The sequence below is a fragment of the Nansenia antarctica genome (genome assembly GCF_963989245.1).
Source record: "Nansenia antarctica genome assembly, chromosome: 2".
NCBI classification, from domain to species: domain Eukaryota; kingdom Metazoa; phylum Chordata; class Actinopteri; order Argentiniformes; family Microstomatidae; genus Nansenia; species Nansenia antarctica.
The window spans coordinates 48,039,639-48,060,853 of NC_137675.1; the positions used below are offsets into that span (position 1 = coordinate 48,039,639).

General features: G+C 44.4%; 2 protein-coding genes across 3 annotated transcripts; one reads left to right on the top strand and one right to left on the bottom strand.

Moving 5' to 3' along the window:
• The first annotated feature begins 5,965 nt into the window (after positions 1 to 5,965).
• On the top strand, positions 5,966 to 11,643 carry napsa (napsin A aspartic peptidase). The gene is made up of 9 exons (XM_080523889.1): positions 5,966 to 6,099; positions 6,553 to 6,727; positions 6,877 to 7,000; positions 7,283 to 7,401; positions 7,935 to 8,134; positions 9,153 to 9,275; positions 9,897 to 10,041; positions 10,369 to 10,467; positions 11,040 to 11,643. The coding sequence occupies exons 1-9, from the start codon at positions 6,032 to 6,034 to the stop codon at positions 11,199 to 11,201; spliced, it is 1,215 nt and encodes a 404-aa protein (XP_080380015.1). The 5' UTR covers positions 5,966 to 6,031; the 3' UTR covers positions 11,202 to 11,643.
• A 2,461-nt stretch (positions 11,644 to 14,104) lies between these two features.
• On the bottom strand, positions 14,105 to 20,909 carry mief1 (mitochondrial elongation factor 1). 2 transcript variants are annotated; one of them, XM_080524832.1, is made up of 5 exons: positions 20,770 to 20,909; positions 20,395 to 20,551; positions 19,475 to 19,655; positions 17,713 to 17,969; positions 14,105 to 15,918 (listed from the first exon to the last, which is right to left on the bottom strand). In XM_080524832.1, the coding sequence occupies exons 2-5, from the start codon at positions 20,539 to 20,541 to the stop codon at positions 15,091 to 15,093; spliced, it is 1,413 nt and encodes a 470-aa protein (XP_080380958.1). In that variant the 5' UTR covers positions 20,542 to 20,551; positions 20,770 to 20,909; the 3' UTR covers positions 14,105 to 15,090. The 2 variants fall into 2 exon arrangements, with proteins under 2 accessions (XP_080380958.1, XP_080380959.1); XM_080524833.1 differs by having other exon boundaries at positions 20,395 to 20,546; positions 20,770 to 20,887.
• Positions 20,910 to 21,215: the final 306 nt, after the last annotated feature.

Genomic DNA, 21,215 nt, shown 5'->3' on the forward strand with positions numbered 1-21,215 from the left:
AGGTCGTGTCGCCATGTGTAGCGGCCTTGGGACAGCGCTGTCTTGCAGCCTGTCAGGATGTGCTGGAGGCTCGCATTGATGGTGTTGCAAAGGGGGCAGGTCTCTTCGGCAGAAAACCATTGGTGGAGGTTTCGGGGACAAGGCAAGGTGTCATATGTTGCTCTGATCAGGAAGCTGAGCCTAGCTTGGGGGATCTTCCACAGGTCAGACCATGACATGGGCCTGTTTGTGAGACCTTCCCATGATGTCCAGCGTCCTTGCTGGCCCTGGGACACCGCCTTTATGTTAAGGCGTTCCTGCTCAGTTCTTGCCACTTCTGCCACCACCATGGCTCTTCGATCTTCTTTGGAAGCCTTTGACCAGAACAAGGGAGTCTCGCCCCTTCCAAGGCCTGCTCTACCCTCCTGGACTCTGCCGACCACCTCGCGGTGCTTCAGCTGGCCGATTGCCAAATCAACCTCCTCTTGGGCTTTCCACTTCCTTCCAGTCCTTATCTGGGTGCCCGCTGCTCTCACCAGCTGGTCAGTGGATTCCCTCAGCTCTAGCACCAACCGGGCCTTCTCTTGCTTGTATCCAGAGCTGATGGATCGCAGTGGCAGTTGAAGCGTGTTCCTACCAAAGAGGCCCTTTATATATTGATATATTTCAATTGTTTATTGCTTTTAATTTTTATGATTATTACTGACAACTAATGAAAACCCCAAATTTAGTATCTCAGAAAATTTGAATATTGTGAAAAGGTTCAATATTGAAGACCCCTGGTGCCACACTCTAATCAGCTAATTAACTAAAAACACCTGCAAACGCCTTTAAATGGTCCCTCAGTCCAGTTCTGTAGGCTACACAATCATGGGGAAGACTGCTGACCTGACAGTTGTCCAAAAGACGACCATTGACACCTTGCACAAGGAGGGCAAGACACAAAAGGTCATTGCTAAAGAGGCTGGCTGTTCACAGAGCTCTGTGTCCAAGCAAATTAATAGAGAGGCGAAGGGAAGGAAAAGATGTGGTAGAAAACAGTGTACAAGCAATAGGGATAACCGCACCCTGGAGAGGATTGTGAAACAAAGCCGATTCAAAAATGTGGGGGAGATTCACAAAGAGTGGACTGCAGCTGGAGTCAGTGCTTCAAGAACCACCACACACAGACGTATGCAAGACATGGGTTTCAGCTGTCGCATTCCTTGTGTCAAGCCACTCTTGAACAAGAGACAGCGTCAGAAGCGTCACGCCTGGGCTAAAGACAAAAAGGACTGGACTGCTGCTGAGTGGTCCAAAGTTATGTTCTCTGATGAAAGTACATTTTGCATTTCCTTTGGAAATCAAGGTCCCAGAGTCTGGAGGAAGAAAGGAGAGGCACAGAATCCACGTTGCTTGAAATCCAGTGTAAAGTTTCCACCGTCAGTGATGGTTTGGGGTGCCATGTCATCTGCTGGTGTTGGTCCACTGTGTTTTCTGAGGTCCAGGGTCAACGCAGGCATCTACCAGGAAGTTTTAGAGCACTTCATGCTTCCTGCTGCTGACCAACTTTATGGAGATGCAGATTTCATTTTCCAACAGGACTTGGCACCTGCACACAGTGCCAAAGATACCAGTACCTGGTTTAAGGACCATGGTATCCCTGTTCTTAATTGGCCAGCGAACTCACCTGGTATTGTGAAGAGGAAGATGCGATGCGCCAGACCCAACAATGCAGAAGAGCTGAAGGCCACTATCAGAGCAACCTGGGCTCTCATAACACCTGAGCTGTGCCACAGACTGATGGACTCCATGCCACGCCGCATTGCTGCAGTAATTCAGGCATAAGGAGCCCCAACTAAGTATTGAGTGCTGTACATGCTTATACTTTCCATGTTCATACTTTTCAGTTGGCCAACATAAAAAAAAAAACTTGTTTTGTATTGGTCTTAAGTAATATTCTAATTTTCTGAGATACTGAATTTGGGGTTTTCATTAGTTGTCAGTAATAATCATCCAAATTAAAAGCAATAAACACTTGAAATATATCAGTCTGTGTGGAATGAATGTATACATTATACAAGTTTCACTTTTTGAATGGAATTACTGAAATAAATAAACTTCTTGATGATATTCTAATTATATGACCAGCTGTAGTCTATTGTATGCAAAATCAAGGACACACAACAACAATAGAAATGTTACAGCTAATTTGGTATAGCTGGTGGCTTACCAAGATAACACCATATTTAAAAGACCATAAGGGGACTTTCTGATGAGAGCTCTTTCTCTATGTTGTAAATATGACACAAAAGACCTTTCCTGAACCTGTCTTCGACTCTTACAAGAGAGGGTGGAGTATTTTTTCCAGAGCACTTGAACTACATACTGTAGACTAGAGTATGCAGGTTGTTACAAACAGCTTTTGTTTTGTTGTCCTCTCACCTGCAGTGCTGGTTCCAGGTGTGGAGGTGTGGTGTTTTCAAACCCTGAGGGGGAGAATTGTTTTTCACTTATGTGTTTGTCCTCGCACTTGGTTTATTGTTATGCACCACCAAACCAAAGTTTTTTTTACACTGATAGTTGGTGCTGTTCCCAAGATGACGCACAGATATCATTTCCTTATGAGAAGGAAGGTACTTACCAACATTCCTTTTTGGTTATGGGAAATGTATATCATGTTTTGGTCAAAATTGCTATATCTGCTAACAGTAACATGATAGCCAAAACCAACCTTACATAATAATCTGACACTGGCTTGACATTACAGGAAGAAGATACAAATTCTGTTTGTTTTGTCTCTTCATTCATTTTATGAAGTCTGCTGAACTGGACACGTGACTTGAGCACTTTTTTTATTTTATTTAACCTTTATTTAACCAGGAAAAGTCTCATTGAGATTAAAAACTGTTTTATGAATGCATCCTGGCCAAGACAGGTAGCAGCACAAGTTGCAGACATAAAAACAAAATATATAACAATTTACAATGAGAATAAAAAATTAATTACAGAATCATAAAATATAAAAAATATTCATAAATATTAATCACAAGTCATCAACATCAGGGATCAAACAGGTGCAATATAAATCTGAATTAATTTAAATGCATTCAGTGAGACCAGATCCTGAAGATTCAGATCATTTTGAAACTGATTCCAAGCATACTTAAACCGCCTTTTTCCCCAAATCAGTTCATGAATGGATTCTTAATAGGACTGGTTGTTAAAATGAATGTGAATGAATGGTCTTTATTGTCATTGCTACAGTACAGGTACCAAACAACGAAATTTAGGAGGGGTGGCTCCCCTGGTGTTAGGAAAGAGAGAAGAAAAAAAACTTTTAAAAAAAAATCACAAGAAGGGAAGGAGCTGGTTTACATAAATAAAGGCTATGTACACTATCCACTGTACTATACTGTACAGATAGACGACTAGGGTTGTCATATTGCACAATAGTGTTATTTCACATTTATTTAAAGTGTCGCAGTTTGCAGGCTTGAAATGTACATGTTTGTGCCTCAGCACTACACCTGATTTTTTCAGTCCAGCAGCTGCCATCAATCCGTCCAGACTGTCCAGGGCCCAGAACCTAGGTCTTTGCTGTGTTCAGGGCCTGGACGGCCCTGTGGTAGAAGCTGTTCTTCAGTCTGTTTGTCCTTGCGGCCAAGGTCCGTACAGACTTTAGGGACAGATAGTAGGAAGATGTCCTGATAGCGAAGACAATATCTTTTCTGAAGGATGTAGATCCGTAGGTAAGACGGAAGCAGACCAAGAATAGCCTTATAAATAAAAATATGCCAATAATAATAATAATAACTTTTTATTTGTATAGCGCTTGTCCTGCAAACGTTGCAGCTCAAAGTGCTCCAATCATTATATAATCTAAGTCTACGGGTGGACAAGGCAGATCATCCTACCTGACCATACAAAGAGCAATGGTGAGTAAGGGCTTTAAAATGTGTAATAAACCTCAATGCTCCATGGTAGACAGTATCTAGCGTGTGTAGGCATTGCGAAGATGCATACATGTGTATAACATTGCTATAGTGCAGCACAGACATAAAGGTGGCAGCCATTAATTACAATTCCTTGATATTTGTACTGAAGTACAGACTCAATCTCAGAGCCCAGAAAAGTGGTGAAAGATTGATTTTACAAATGAAAACATCATGAGTTTTGTTTTGTCAGCTTTCAAAAATCAGGTTTTAAATCACAGTTACGTTGTACAATATTAAAAGCAAGTTGTACCTGACAAAAAGCCTGGTTTGGTTAAGACGCAGAACAATATATCACAGTATCATCAGCATAAAAGTGGAAATTTGCATTGGAAACATCAAGACTGTTGATACTCACCAAACACTTTATTATGAACACTATACCAATACAGCCTCAATTCTTCATGACATTGATGTTGGAAACATTCCTTTAAGATTGTGGTCCATGATGACATGATTGCATGACACAATTCCTGCAGATTGTTGGAACTTCTTTTATTATGATCTGGACACCTGTTTCTGTTTGTTCTTAGGACTTTGAAATGCTGATGAGGTGGTTGAGGACTGTGGGAAGTGAGTTACATTATACTAATATGACATCATTTGTTTTTAGCTTTTACATCCCGTGGGATTCAATGCATTACCAAATGATAACATTTATAGTATATGAATGAGTATTATCCATCCTCTTGTATCTAAATATGTGTCTACTGTGGTTCTCTTTTAGACTGGGATAACATCCCACCTTCACTCTATGGCCTCTAACCCCAACCAGGGCCTTTTATCATGACTTTTACAGATGTGTTTGTGCAACAGGTCAAGGGATTAAGCCTCATTTTTTAGCAATGCAATGATGACACAATTTTGCTGAGACAACTAATTAACTATACCTAGATTTTTACTCCCAACATTTTCTGATAATACTGGCTGCAAATCCAAATCCACTCAACTCCATGTTCCATCTATTCAGCCATTCAGTCACTGGCCATACTGTTAGTGCTACTACTGTAGGTAGAAACTTTGTGACTAGACTATAATAATAATAATAATAATAATACATTATAATAATAATAAATAATAATAATAATAATAATACATTTATTTTATAAGGCGCCTTTCATGGCACTCAAGGTCGCCGTACAACAACAAATTTAAAAACAGTTACAAAATTCAAAATACAAAATACATAGAAATATACAGTATAAAACATAGCTAGCAGCAGAGCAGCACGGGAACAGTAAATCAACAGGGATACGCCTGCGTAAACAGGTGGGTTTTGAATGAGGAGATTGAATCTAGGGATCTCCCTCTATTGAATCTAGATTGATACACTATCCCTGGCATGTATCACATTCTATGGCTGTGATGTGAGGACGTGTTGATTTTACTTACAGCTCCAGTCCTCCAATAAATATGAATATGTTATCCTATCACAGAGCTGGTAGGCCTGAAAGCCTTAACGTTTAGAGCCTGACAGCAAGCTGATCCTAGATATGCCTGTTGGGACAACTTCACATTTGAGCTTTGGTTAGGAGGTAGATTAATTTGATATGATTGAGAATGTTTCAAATTCCCTAAAATCCTCATTGAATGTATTCATAATAATACAGTTTATGTGTAGGCTATGATAAATATTCGGTCAAGAAGGGTCAACAAAATGAGATTGATAGATGTTCATTTTTTTTTTTTTTTAATTCAATGGTCAACTCATTACTTTCTGTAATAGCAGTCGGCTAATATGAAGGTTAGTATGAAGATTAACGTTATTGTCATTGCAAATTGAGGAAGCGACCAACTATCTCGTGACTTATGCGACATGACTTGTCAATTGCGCAATGTTTCTAATTAAAAATGATAGACACTTCTTTGAACCAATCAAACTGCGTTGTTCCCATCGTCTGTCCAATCAGGATAAGACCGAGTGAAGAAAACCGAGTGAGTTCGAAAAAGACCGAAAGGCATTTACGGATAACGGAGCGTTACTGCTGTGGTTTGGAAGAGTGGTTTGCTGTTTGGACAATCTTTGGGGGTTTTTTGTTGAAAAAGTGAAACCCAACTTGGTTTCAAGAAGACAGAATATGATTCTACTTAAGATATATTATGTCACTGTCGCGCTGTTAATAGCGCACAGCGCTGCTATTGTAAGGTAAAATGTTTTATTTGTACATTTTTACATTATTTACATTTTAAATAAGTGTGGTCTAAATTAAGCTTCCGCGTGACCAATATTGAAGTTACATCCATCTCTGGTTTAATTAATTGGCGTTATTCTGTTACTGATTTGAAAAAGATGCAGGTTTGCATTTAGACATAATTAGGCTATGTTTACCATGTTGGTGCATAAACATGGTTTGCATAAAATTGGCATGGTCGTTAAACGTTTTACCCCTCTCCTAAGGTGTAATTTAAGTTTTCGATGCAATATTCATAATGAAGCAACAGTATAGCACTTGATTGATTTGCAATTAATATGTAAATGATAAAGTCGACGCAGCTGTAGCCTATAACTCAGGAAGTAGATAATGAGTTCCTGGGCGTTCTCAATTAGGCCCATGCCTTTAACTGATACCTCGACTGCCTTTAACTGATGCCTCCCCAGGATTCCCCTCCACAAAACGCGGAGTTTGCGCCGCCTGATGAGCGATAATGGGATGACTTGGGAAGAACTCAAGTCGATGGCCAAGACCGCTGGCTCGCAGCCTGACAACACAGTACCGGCCACCACTACCCCGTCCCCGAAAATACCAGTGGAGAGACTCACCAACTTCATGGATGTAAATAGCTATTCCTTAAGGTTAACTCTAGTGTTCAACTGAACCTATAGGCTAATGAAATTCAGCAGTTCAATGTAGGCCCTCCTGTGGTAAGGAAGGATACTGAAGGTGTCATGTGCTTATTTTGTGCTTATGCCATCTCTCCTCAGGCCCAGTACTATGGGGTAATCAGCATAGGTACTCCTCCTCAGGACTTTACTGTGCTGTTTGACACTGGCTCATCCAACCTGTGGGTCCCTTCCATCCACTGCCACTTCCTGGACCTCGCCTGCTGTGAGTCAGTCAGTGTGTGTCTCTCTCTGAGCTCAGCACTCGAAATATTCAGGCCTTTTTACTTCCTGCTCGAATTGTTTTCAGATCCTGGTAATCATTAGATTGTAGCCCTATAAAGACATGGTGCAAAAGCAAGGGTTTATGTTGCCAGTTCATGTTTTTCTGTGTCACTAGAATTAAGTAGCTTTGAAAGGCATCAAGAGACTGATTTCTTTCTATTGTATGAATTATGTGTCCTATTGTATGTCCAACTGAACTCTGGCCCTGTCCACCTCTGCTCAGGGCTCCACCATCGTTACAACTCCAAGAAGTCCAGCACCTACGTACAGAACGGCACCAAGTTCTCCATCCAGTATGGCCGAGGCAGTCTGTCTGGGTTCATCAGTGGGGACACCGTCTCTGTGAGTGGACAGACATGCGCACACACACAGTCTTTGTTATTGTTTTGCGTTCCTCTCCTCTCATGTTAGCGGAGAAATAAGCAGCACTTTTGTGCAATTGGTCCGTGGTCCATTTTTAAGTGAAAAACTTTAGAGAATGCCGTCCCTTCATTGTCTGCAACCTCACCATATTAATTGGCGACGTCTCGTGACATTAGAATTATAAGGTTCTATCTCCATTTGTCAAAATTGAGTTTTTTCCATAATCTGATCCATTAGGTGTTTATTAATGCCTGTGTGGTGTTTTTTTTTGTTAGTAATTCATAAAATACAATGGTTCCATCTCACGAAACATAATGGAATGTAACAACTTTGACGCTCAATATCTCTGAATTACCCTAAACGGAGATAGAACCTTATCATTCTAAGCTCACGGTCTGTGTCGTTTGTGTGCAACCTCACCATTTTAATTGGCGACGTCTGTGTCGTTTGTCTGTATCCTCCTCTTCCTCCGCCTCCTCCCCTCTTCTCTCTCCCCTCTGCCCTTCTCTCAGATGGCTGGCCTGGCGGTGCCTGGGCAGCAGTTTGGGGAGGCAGTGACCCAGCCTGGCATCACGTTTGCTGTGGCACGCTTCGATGGCATCCTCGGCATGGGCTACCCCACCATCTCTGTCGCCAAGGTTACCCCACTGTTTGACATGGCCATGGCCGCCAAACTTCTGCCTCAGAACATCTTCTCCTTCTACATCAGCAGGTCTGGTCACCTGACTGCTCTGTGCTCCCTTCATATTCATCTTAACAAAAGTACTTTACCTTGATGGTGGTAATAATAATAAGTACTTTACCTTGATGGTATATGAGGAGACTTTGTTTTGTTTTGTTTCAAACCTTGTTTATTTTTACTTAGTCATTCATTCATTTTCATAAAAACCTGAGTGTTAAACTTGTCTATATATATATATAGGCTAAGCACAGATAATGCGATGGAAACAGATCAGATTCTACCCGAAGTTGTTATTATTCTGGGGAAAAAAAGCCATGATTGACATGTCTATGCAAAATGCAAGTAAAAAATAAAAATTCTGTCTCATCCAAGTCACAGGAAGCGAGCTAACTGATCTTCCTGTCTGCTAAACTCCGCTACTGTTGAAATAACTTTTAGCTTCAGGCAGCTAGGTACAATTCCAGACAGCGTGGATAGCAGTCACAGTAAACTGTTTTCGAAGTAATTGCAGGTGTTAAGTAGCGGCAGCCCTGACATTACGCCCGCATCATTGTTAGACCACCGTTAGTGCTACCGCTATCCCCCCACCCATCATAACAGGAAGCTATATTCATTATCTCGCTGCAGAGGAAAATGCTTTGCATAAAAGCAACACTGCAAGCGAGCCTTGTTTCGCAGATGTGCTGCTCTTGCATTTGATCTTGCATACATCACCTGAGTTGTTAAACTGCAGAGCCGTGGTACGTTGTGTTCTCCTGGCTGCATAAGACCCTGGCCCCTGGTACGTCAAGCTTTACACAGAAACCAGAGCGTCTGCACACACGCCGACAAGCGTGTGTGATTGGCACAGAGCGTCTCTAATGGAACCGGTTTCTATTTGAGACTCAGATGGAAAAAAAAAAAAGATTGCAGGTGCTGGAAGAAGCATGCTGTGGTGGTGGTGTGCATGAAATGATTGCCAGTGTGATGATGGCCAGTGTGGTTCTCGTGTTACCCAGCATTTAACCTGTGACTCCTCCCCTTCATATCCCCCCCCCCCCCCCCACAGAGACACACAAGCTGAAGTCGGGGGTGAGCTGATGCTGGGGGGCACAGACCCTCAGTACTACAGCGGAGAGCTGCACTATGTCAACGTCACACGCAAGGCCTACTGGCAAATCCAGATGAGTGGGTGAGTGGACCAGAACACTTTCCTTTCAGCCTGGGTCCATGTTGTCTGAAGTCATCTCACTGGAAATTGCATGTGGAAATCATCCATGTGATTGTGGTTGGATATGATGACGTTATGGAAACATGGCAGGAGTTTTACCCAGTACTCAAGTTGTAAAAGAAAATCAGGGGGGATGGTGGATTTTATCATGTGGGGACAATTTTAGCATCCCCACAGCGTGACTTCAGTCGGTGTCTGTCGGTGTTCTGTCAGTGACTTGGTAAAAATGTCATTGCATGTGTGCGTGCCCCCTCGCCCCCACAGTATTTTACTCAATATGTGCAAAACTAAATGTTGAAATAGCAGTAATACCACGTTCATTGATAAAATGACATAAGGGATGGCAGTTTTAAAAGGGGGATGATTTTGACCGTTTTTATTTCAGTGGGGGGTGGCATCCCCCCTCAACTCGAGTGCTGGTTTTACCCCCACATTATATTTGCTCATTTCTCATATGGCAAAATATAGATCATCATACATGGACTGTGACAGTAACAGTGTATCTAGTCATGATCGTCAGTGACGTCATGCCTTGTTTGCCGTGGGTGATGGAAGCTAACTGGTGCTCTGCTCTCCTCGCAGTGTCGAGGTAGGGAACCAACTGACGCTGTGCAAGGGCGGTTGCCAGGCGATCGTTGACACGGGAACGTCCCTCATGACCGGACCTGTGGAGGAGATCCGGGCCCTGCACAAAGCCATCGGGGCTCTGCCTCTACTGATGGGGGAGGTAGGGACGTGAGGCTGAGAAGTCTACCTTTACCCTAATCACACTACCGCGCTGATCTGTACTGGCCTGGTTACGGCCACCATAGTCGCTGACGCGGTGCTGAAAGGACAATGTGAAAGGAAAATATCGGAGTCAGTGTACGTGTCGGGTCAGCACCTAAGCCTACCTGTTGCATGTGTGTAAAGTCTGTACAGCAGCTCTTAAATAAATCCTTGACAAGGGATTACAATTCAAATGCCATGAAATCGTTATCTTATTGTTTATTTAATCAGATTTTGAGTTTTTATATTAATGAATAACGTACTGTTGTCCGCTTTTCTGTCCTAGTATTGGATTAACTGCGAAAAGATTCCATCTCTCCCGGTCATCGCCTTCAACCTGGGGGGGAAGATGTTCAACCTCACTGGGGAGGACTACATCATGAACGTAACTAACTACGCTTCCTGACCAAACACCACGCAGGCCTTACAGTGGGAATGTGTGACGTTTCACAACTAGCTTACTGTAGCCTACATTAACACTCTACAGGTGTGCTTTCACAACTAGCTTACTGTAGCCTACATTAACACTCCACAGGTGTGCTTTCACAACTAGCTTACTGTAGCCTACATTAACACCCCACAGGTCGTTTCGGGTAGTTCAGAGATATTGAGCGTCAAAGTTTTTACATTCCATTATGTTTTGTGAGATGGAACCTTTGTATGTTATGAATTACCAACTCAAAAATGGCAACATTTTAAAAATAACACCACACAGGCATTAATAAACACCTAATGGATCAGATTATGTAGAAAACTCAATTTTTACAAAAATGGAAGTAGAACCTTATAATTCTAACGTCACGAGGTGTGGTTTCTTGGATACAGAAATGATGGTGCTTTTTTAGTCCAGGAGTTATAGGCTTGAGCTGTGGGTCACCAGGCCATTGAGTTGACCACACAGTATGTGAGACTTGACCAACCATTGAAGTGTTGCACTTTTCTTCCCAAACTCCGCAGGAGTCCCAGTTCGGAACTTCCATCTGTCTGTCTGGCTTCATGGCCATGGACATTCCCCCTCCGGCCGGGCCCCTGTGGATTCTGGGAGATGTATTCATTGGGAAGTACTACACAGTGTTTGATAGAGATGCTGACCGGGTGGGATTCGCCCCTGCCAAGTAGGGGAGAGGGGACTGACTAACATCATGTTCCCACAGATCGTACCAAATGAAGGAGGGAGCAGTATGTTACCAAACAGATCAAACTGTAAAGGGAACCTGTTTTCTAGTTCCTTGATTGTGTGCCTGTTTTTCTGTTTGCGAGTCTGAGCTTTCAAATTGTATAAGAATAACAAAACCTGGAGTTTTTATTTGTGCTGTTTAAAAATGTTTTTGTGAATATGAGTAATAAGAATGTTCCTGCGCATTTGGCAAACGATTAATGAACAATGTTGTAAAGTGAAACTGTGATGTTTGAGTTGTATTACGAGAAGTATGTGAAAATTATCTTTCAAGAACTGTTAATACTGTCCTGTCTGGCAACGCAACTCAGCTTTCTGTTGTCCGTAGGTTGTTGAGTGCTTATCAGAGAACATCCATTTCCTCTATAGGAAGGAAGACTAATCTCTCAGGGTGATTTAATGTCAAAATAACTGATGTCCAGTGAATTTTAATAAACGGTCTAACCACTTCCAGGGACCAGGATAAACTGTAAAATCTCTTCATGAAATAAACTTTTATTGTGAAACAAACATGTTGTATGTCTTATGAACTGTCATATGGTGTGTGAACCCTTAGGCTACCAGGGAACGGGTGACACGTGGACAATATCAAAGTCACAGGAAAAACACACCATAACTATACGTCTGCCGTAACATTTATTGGAGTATACAAAGTGCTGTGTGTACTGTTCAGTTTCAGAGCTAGAATTAAATAGAAAATGACACCAACATACATTGATTGCATGCAAGCACATCACTAAGCTGAAATCCACAAGGTAGAGGTAGTGGTCTACTTTGGCCTTTTTGACTAACAGACTGACATAACAAGCACAGACATGTTTGTTATTTGAAGTCAGGTTTGCAAGCAAAGGAAGACTCAATATTGCACACACACAACCTCCTCTAATTATAGTAAGGCCCATTGAGGATTGAGCCACCACTATTACTTCTCATTCAGTACATCCATAATGAAGCACCTGAAATACACTAGGTGTATAATTGTGGTAGCATTGCAAAGGTAAATACGCTCTTTTGGTTACAAATGTACAATAAATACAAAAATACTAAACTGTCATTAGATTTTGAAGATTATTTTTTTTTACTGTATAATGCACTACAGCACCAAGCACACCCCAACCCCACATACATGTAACAGATAAACAGTAGTGTGGCATAAAACAAAAAATAAAGAATCTCCATACAATATTCCCCCTGCTTCCTAAGGTTATCATGTATTTAATTCTTAATCAGAGACATATTGGTTGTTTTGGGGAAAGATCCACTTGGCATGCATGGCTGACACTAGCTCTGGGTGGCTGTAGCCTTGTAGGCTAATAGCTGGACAGCGAGTGCACGTTGACCTGACCTGCTTTCGCCAGTGGAGCCTAAATCCCGTTAGCCATCCTCACCTCAGATAAACACCAGATTAACACCTGTACGTCAATCTGTGCTGACCAAAGCCCTCCTGAGAGGCACACACTGGCACTCAGGTTTGCTTGCTCAAATATAGAAAATATATGACTATGATAGATGAATCCTCCCTCCCTCCCTCCCTGTCTTGGAACAACCAGACTGATCTAAAATCCTGGTAAAGGTTCTGCATCACCGTCAGACCAGTGACTCCTTCAAGGGAAGAAAAGAAGGAATTAAGGTAGGATGGCTGTACTTGAAGAGTATTCAAACAGGGTCAGAGACAACCGAACTTGTATCAACAATCCCCTGTCCCCACAGAAATACCCACCTGTGTCCTTGAGTGTCAAGTTATGGACGTGTCACAAATAATGCAGGAAAGAAACTCCCATAAGCAAAAATATACCAAGTTCTCAGGTCAAAGAAACTCCTTCTGCCGAATTCCATATCTACCCCCCACTTTCCCAGACACACCCTTGTCCATAGACTCTTTCAGGGTAACGAACCAAATATGTTATTTTGTCATTTGGGTGAACTAAACTATACCTTTAAAATGCATCTTCAATGGAGACCTTCTACTGAACATTTTATTCCAGGAGTCCAGGACTAAGATGAATCAGGAGACCGGGAAACCAGCCCCAAGAGGGTCAACTTGCAACCCTGGGTGTGAGTAATATGGTGCAAAACCCACTCAGCCTATGAAGGCCAATGCACACGGCGTGCGATTTTGTCACACCGCCGAATTTGATTCCATTGTTTTGAATGAGACCCAATGAGACAATGCACACGGCGTGCGATGCGATATTGTCGCACGACAACATTCGATTCTCCATTCACATTCATTCATTCATTGGTGTGAATTGAGAATCGAATGTTGTCGTGCGACAAAATCGCACGCCGTGTGCATTGGCCTTAAAAGGGCAAGCTACAAGTTGATTTGGAATTCAGCTTTCATCTGAGAAATTCACCAGTGGTTGTCAAGCATCCTGCCCTTCTGTCCAATCATAGCTGAAGTCTGTTTCTATGGATACACAATGTTATGAACAACAATATGAGTTCCTGGATGCCAACACAACAAATTATGTGGAAGTGGGAAAAGGAATTTGAATTTTCCACAGCAGCCAATAAAGAGCAGCTCTGTCTTTGATCGATTTTTGCCAAACTATCACAAGGTTGAATTGACAGGAGCATTCCCCACGTCTCACCCTCTCTGTGATCCCATGTTTTGAGTGATTGAAAGCGTGACGGAGCAGACGTCGGTTTCTTCTACAGCATACCATATCATTAATTTCAAATTCCTGAACAGACTTAATGACATGGCCAGACAATAGACAGAATGCCGGTGTATATGACCCCACCCCGCCCCGCCCCGCCCCCCTCCCGCGATATGTCTCAGGTTCTACATGGGCAGGTCAATCGTGCAAACGGCACACATACCTAACATATAAATATATCGTTTTATTTCAACATTCCTCTTTCATTCAACAAAGCTATGAGATGTTTTTTTTCACACACAAAACATCCACAGTTCTTCCGATAACATTTCGCTACAGCAGAGGTTATATATGTGGCTTCAACTTCAATTGTGAGCAAAGCATTCCTGGGGAAAAGAACGTGTCCTTTTCCTTTTACTCAAGAACGTGTCCAAAGTGAGAGCAGTCTTATCGTCATCATAAAAATGTTTTCATTTGGGGGCGACTCACAGTCAACATTACATTCCATCCATTCACACAGTGGGAGAGTTAAAGGGGCAGGAACCAGAGGATCTGCAATCTGAGGATGGAGCTAACAAGTCCTTATAAAAATACAACCCACTTTACCATAAATAATCACTGAATATCATCTTTATTCCATTCCATCCAAAGAGGTTATATGGGTTATAATTCATCAGACAAATTTTGCAAAAAATCGCCAATTCGACTAACAACATTGACTGAGCCGGAGCCTGAAACACACACTTAGCGTAATGGCTTGTCAATGTGTGAACCATAAGCTGTGATTGGACTACATGAGGACTGTGGGTTTCATCGGAGGGTGTAACAGGTATTTTGGATACGCATTAGATTGCGCGACAACAGATGCTACTCCGTAACTAAGCAACCGGTAGTTCGGTGTGTGGCGTACCGTTTTATCACAAACAGAAATGTGAGTAAAGTAAAAAAAAAAAAACTGTGAACTTGTCGATCCAGAAGAAAGGGAGGCCCACACCTCCCGCTCAGGATGGCCGACGGAGACCCTCTGATCGCCAGACGGTTCCCGTAGGTCCCGAAGTGGACCGCAGTGCCATCCAACTGAACTCTGGGACACCGGTTAATGTTGTTATGCTTGTTTGTAGTATGGAGCGTCATGGGAACCATAGAACATTCCGCTAACGGGCCTGTCCTGTCCTGTCCTGTCCTGTCCTGTCCTGTCCTGTCCTGTCCTGTTCTGTCCCAGGCCCGGTCACGGGACCGAGTCAGTCCTGAGGAGCCCCTCGGGGTCGGAGAGGGCGCAGTAGAGGGTGTAGCCCAGCTCGTCCACCTCCAGCGGCGTCAGCTCGCAGAACAGGTTGACCCTGGGGCACAGGGCGCAGGGCAGCCTCCCGGCCTCCAGGTGGCCCACCAGTGAGCGCAGCAGCTGCAGGAAGCGGTCGGCGAGCGCCTCCTGGGTCCAGTCGCCCTCCTTCTCGCTGAGCAGCAGGATGGCGTTGGTGAGCTGGCTGGACGACAGGCGCGCCAGGGCGGGCCGCAGCTTGCACACGGCCTTGGCCACCTTCAGGCAGGCACAGCGGCACCCTCCGTCCTCCTGGTCGAGGGCACGCAGGCGCGCCGTCTCCGCCGCGCGGAAGCTCTGCCGCCACAGGTTCTCGTGCCGCTCGGCGGCCAGCCGGTGGGGCTTGGCGATGAGCGAGGCGCCGTCCTCCATCACCAGCAGGGGCAGGAAGTCCACGTAGAGGCGGCGGTCCGTCTCGTACTGGATCTCCAGGGTGAGCGTCTCCGAGGGCACGGCGGGCCGGATCACATAGTCCAGCACGCTGCCGATGGCGGGCCAGTTGATGGAGCCGGCCACCAGCTTGTCGAAGGCCTCCAGGACGGTCTTGGGGGAGAGGTAGCCGCCCACCATGCAGCGGTCCCAGTAGCTGCTGCCCCGGGGGAAGTACTCCAGGTTCTCCCGGCGGACCAGCCAGAAGCCCGGGACGTTCATGATGGTGTCCTCCCCGGGGACGGACGACCACAGGTTCTTCTCCAGGACCAGGGGGACCATCAGCTGGGCGTGGTCCGCCGTCACCACCTGAGAGGGGTGGGGGGGGGGAGAAAGAGAGAGGGGGGGGGGGAGAGAAAGAAAGAAAGAAAGAAAGAGAGAAATGACATTGGTGACAGAATGCTAGAGCTTGCTGGTTGCCAGCTATTCAGATACACATTATCCTTTTTTCCTATCGATATAGGTACTGTGACACAAATTTCAGTACAATTATTCCCCCTCAAAACCAGGGCATCTCGCCCATTGGAAGAGACTGAGGGAGACAACGTTGTTGGTGGTCACAACACTCCTAAGCCAACAGCCTGTGAAGCGGTTAGTATCCTCATCCCTCCTCCCTGTTCTTACCTGCAAGCCGTCATACACACTCCTGCTCAGGTACAGAACATCTCTGAGAGAGACACAGTGACACTACAAAAGGTCAGTGGTGACTGACTCTGGACACTCACACACGCGCAGTGTGCATAGTCCCCCTACCCAAAAGTGATCGGCTGGACAGGTGCAGGGTGTATACAGGAATCTTGAGGTTCATTTCAATACCTTTCTAATACTTTTTAAAGACCTTGTCAATATTTTTCCAGACCTCACAACAGAATTTCCGGTTCATCTTTGTTTTTTAATAAAAACTAATAAATTCACAAACTTTTACTAAAGGTTTTTAGGACTCAAACTCTTTGGACAGAGTCTAATTCAGAAAAATACCTACAAAATTCAAGACCTCATAAAATCATGATAAGACTTTTTAATACTTATTAAGGGTCTTGATTTTCCCAAAATTGATTTATCACCTTTTAATACTTTTCAAGACACCGCGGATACCCTGAGGTGTTTCTGGTTAGTCGGTGTGTGTTCCCTACGTGGTGCAGTCATAAGAAAGCTGTCAATGTGTAGTATTGATTCTAGGCTTTGGATTTTGCCTTTGGACATTGCTATTGGTGTCTGTCAATAATATCTTTGTTTGGTCTGGGGAACCAAAGAATGAAAGTCATTATTAGGCTGAACAATCTGAAACATAACCATGTCTGTTCGAGTACAAGCAACTGCCTCCAAATACTTTGGATGGTGCTACAGTACATCATACAGTGAATCATACAGTAAAACAACGTCCCAAAACAGACCAGCCAGCTTTTCAGGGCCAAACAGTAGAAAGGTCTTGACTAGCAAAGTCAATCTACAGATGTAAATCCAATTAAACATGCTGGTCATTTCCTGATAAGATTTAACGCAAAAAGACCACAAAACAAACGTCAACTGAAGATGGCTGCGCCTCACCATACACAGGGTCTGGTGGGGTCAGTGGGTCACAGACTTCAGGCAGTTATTTGCATGCAAATAATTGTCAGCCAAATGAATAAACATGTTTGAAATTGGGTGACCATTTTTGGTACACAAATACCATCAAATAAAAAGAGTTATTTGGGGTTTTTCAGCTGAAATGTCTGCCTCAACTGGAAAAGGCCTGGAACACACAGAGGACGCTGCACAACTCAACCCTTTGCTTAGGTTGAAATGTGCCTCTCTAGCGCCACACACACACCCTACTACTCTGCTCAGCGCTGCTGCCCCCTGGAGTTACACTTCTCCATTCACCACCATGGAGTTGAAATGAACTTAGATTCAAAACTACACCAATAAACTCAAATTAGGCTAAGTAATATCTGACTAGACACACACACACTCACACACACTTTAAATGCTTTATTTATGTCCACACTCCACATACAATATCTAAAGGACATAAATACTATCAGTGCATTTTGACATTATGAAAACAGTCAGTTACAGTAGTGCTGAGCCACACACACACACACACACACACACACACACCTGCAGGTCGTCGTACAGGCTCCCGCTCAGGTACATCTCCCTGAGGGGCATGTCGGGCAGCTTGGCGTGCAGGAACACCCTGAGCTCGGCGCAGATGTCCAGGGCGGCCCTCCTGGCCGTGGCCTGCTCCTCCGGGGGGATGGCCACGCGCTCCTGGTAGAAGGCCCACAGGTGCTCCTGCAGCGACAGGCGCATCCGGGCTCGGTGGAGATCCGTCTGGCCCGCGGTGCCACGACCCGCCGCCCGCCGCATGAGGTCTGGGGGAGAACACAGGCACAAGTAGTAGATACCAGAGGGGATGATGAGCTGCAACGTTCGCAGGAAAAGCTTTATTCTAATAAAAGTTATAAGAACCAGAGTGGACAAGCATGACAGGGGGGGGGGGGGGGAGGGGTAGAGATTATCAGGGTTATGGGGTCGTGGCAAGTATCCTATAGCCAAACTATCAAGTACAAATCTGCGTCAGCTCCTACAGTACTACCCCATAGACGTAACCACGAAACAAGCTCTCAACATCTACTAGTCATTAACTCCATTTAGTGGGGGGGCGCTACAGACAACTAGCCTCTAGCAGCTAACTACGACGACCGCTGGGGGGAATTGATCGATATCATCACCCACTGGACAGGAAGGACAGCAATCCTCCAAACAGACTGTCTGTCAACAGACACAGTAAGCCGTTAGAACAGACTCTCTCTATCTCTGTCGAGATGAAGCCAAAAATGTGACACGTTCTAATGCTTAGGTTCTCATGCTTAGGTTCTCATGTCAGGATCCCATGTAATGATCAGACTTTTCTTTCGAAAAATGTGAATACATTTCCGCGTTGTTGATAATCAATGACACATCGCTGGTCAACTAACACAGCTTGTTTTGTGAGCCTGCTAACAATGTAAAGTAGTGTTAACGCCAGGTGTGCGATTTTGTCGCACCGAGAAATTCGATTCCATTGTTTTGAATGAGACAATGCACACGGCGTGCGATACAATATTGTCACACGACAACATTCGATTCTCAATTCACACCACCGAAGTCAACAACACGGCCCATCTCATATGGTATAATTATATTACATAATAATAACAATCGAGCATGTAGGCACAATATGCCCAGTTGTATCTTGCAGAAATTGTGGAAGCAAGGCAAGCAATATTGGTAGAGCCTATAGTAATCAGCCTGCCTGGTCCGACTTCGGTGGTGTGAATTGAGAATCTAATGTTGTCGTGCGACAAAATCGCACGCCATGTGCATTGGCCTTTATAGTTAACTAGGTAGCAGTGGGGATTACTCACCGAATTCATTGTGTTGCAGTATTTTGGCTTGACTAGCGAGTTTGGGTTAGGGTTAGGGTTAACAACGTTGAAACGTAGTTCCGTGTTTCAAAAGAAAAAAGTCTGAACATTTTGATTGGTTGCCGACATGCGGACCAAATGATCAGACTGTGTCACAAATGTGCAAAGACTGAGAAATCAGGTAAACCGATGACACCCCCTGCCTCCCTTAGTCCATAGTGTTACTCTGGGCGCTGATAGGCGATAGCATGTGCATGACATACAAAGTTGCATGAGAAAGAAGGCTACTTATGAGTGGGGGGTCAGGAATATTACATCACCTTATGATCTAACAAGGAAAAAGGCTGGACGTTAAGTTTGTGGTCTTAATATGGGCCGAGTTGAGTTACAACATCATCATCATCACCACCATCATCATCACCACCTGGCCCTACTCATGATGAGACCAGTTCTAGTCTGGATCACCTTACCTGTTTCAAATGAATGGTAGGAGGTGGGGAGAGTCTGCAGGGACCTGCTGAGCGTGGACTTCATGTCTTGGTTCAGTACCCGCGGCGATGAGCCCATCCAACTCGGCTCCTCCCAACTCCTCTTTGCTGATTGGTCCATCTTGGTGGGGCTGGTGGGAGCACTTAGGGCACGGTCGTACATCTGAAAAAAGGTCAAACGGTTGAACATTAATGTGGTGATAACATTTGGATAAAAAAAAAAAATATATGTTTCTATTTGGCTTTAGAATGATGTTCAGTTCCACCAACATGGACTTGTGTGAGTGTGAGTGTGTGTGTGTGTGTGTGTGTGTGTTAGGGATGCTCCGATCTGGATTTTTGGGGCCGATACCGATCACCGATTTTTTTCCTCAAGATCAACCGATACCGATACCGATTTTTAAAAAAAATACATAACTGTAGGCCTACTGACTGGATAGCCTACATATTTTTTGCTTTTTAGACAAAAGTTTTGATCCATTAGGCACCAAGCAAACGCAGACCCATTTTTATGGCATAGTAAAGGTCTGGCCTATCACCCAGTTAGGGCCTGAAGCCCAAGTCAGTCGATATGGCTGTATAAAAGACATCATAAACGTGGCCTTCATGGTTTACATACTGTTACGTCCTCCTATGTTTTCTGTTCAGTTATCTGTCTTCCCCAGAAAAAATAAAAAAAAATAAATAATAATAATCGGTTTTTGCGATCGGCCATTTTTGCCGATCACCGATCGAGTCATTTGGAGTGAAATCGGCCGATTTAAATCGGTGGCCGATAAATCGGAGCATCCCTAGTGTGTGTGTGTGTGTGTGTGTGTGTGTGTGTGTGTGTGTGTGATGTGGTGTGTATAGAACGAGCATCATGGATGAACAATGGGCACCAATAAGACTCATGACTCAACTCTTTTGACTGCTAGTGTTGCGATGCCGAGCACAGCGGCTCCCCCGACTCCCAGCACCAGCTTGGCGTTAGAGAGCATGAAGTCAATGGCGGTGCCAATCCCATTGTCATCCTTCTTCCCTTTACGGTCCCCGTTGACTCCCGCCATGCCTTCTTCTCTGTGGGGAACGGAGGCGAAAAAGGCACACACACCACGAGGAACGCATTGATTTAGATTGTTAGCAGAAAAAAGACACACCTGTGAGACGCTGATATTCGATCAATTTGACACTCAGGCTTGCTGATCAGTGTCTGGACTTCCGATGGACGTGTATAGAAATCATAGAGTGGGGGTCTATGTTAAAGATGGACAACAGAAATACCCTGAGAAACACACCTAGTAGTGGTTTGACGGCAAGCGCTTTGCTAGAAGCGGGCTGTGATTTGGACCCCCCTCCGCCTAGACCAGCCCCCCCAGTCTACTGCTGAGGAAGAACTGTCCCCTCTTCAGCGCGTCCTCCTTGTCCGTCGGCGCGGTAAGGGCCTGGCAGCGGCGGAACTCGAGGGCTACCACGCGCCGGTAGTAGTTCCGATCTGTGTGCTGAAGGTGGCGCCCTGCACGGAGCAGTGCTCGGTACAGCTCCAGCACCGCACTACGAGACCAGCCGCCCATTAGGGACCACTCATGGAGAGGGGGGGGGAAGAGTCCCAGGCAACTGTGGGGAGAGAGAAAGACCAAGTTAAAGTAGACCCACCTGTTTTCTGGTGTCTATATGTCATAGCCTGTGTATTTGTGCTGTGAAATTATGTGTTTTTAAATTGAAATAGTTGTTTTAAATTGTT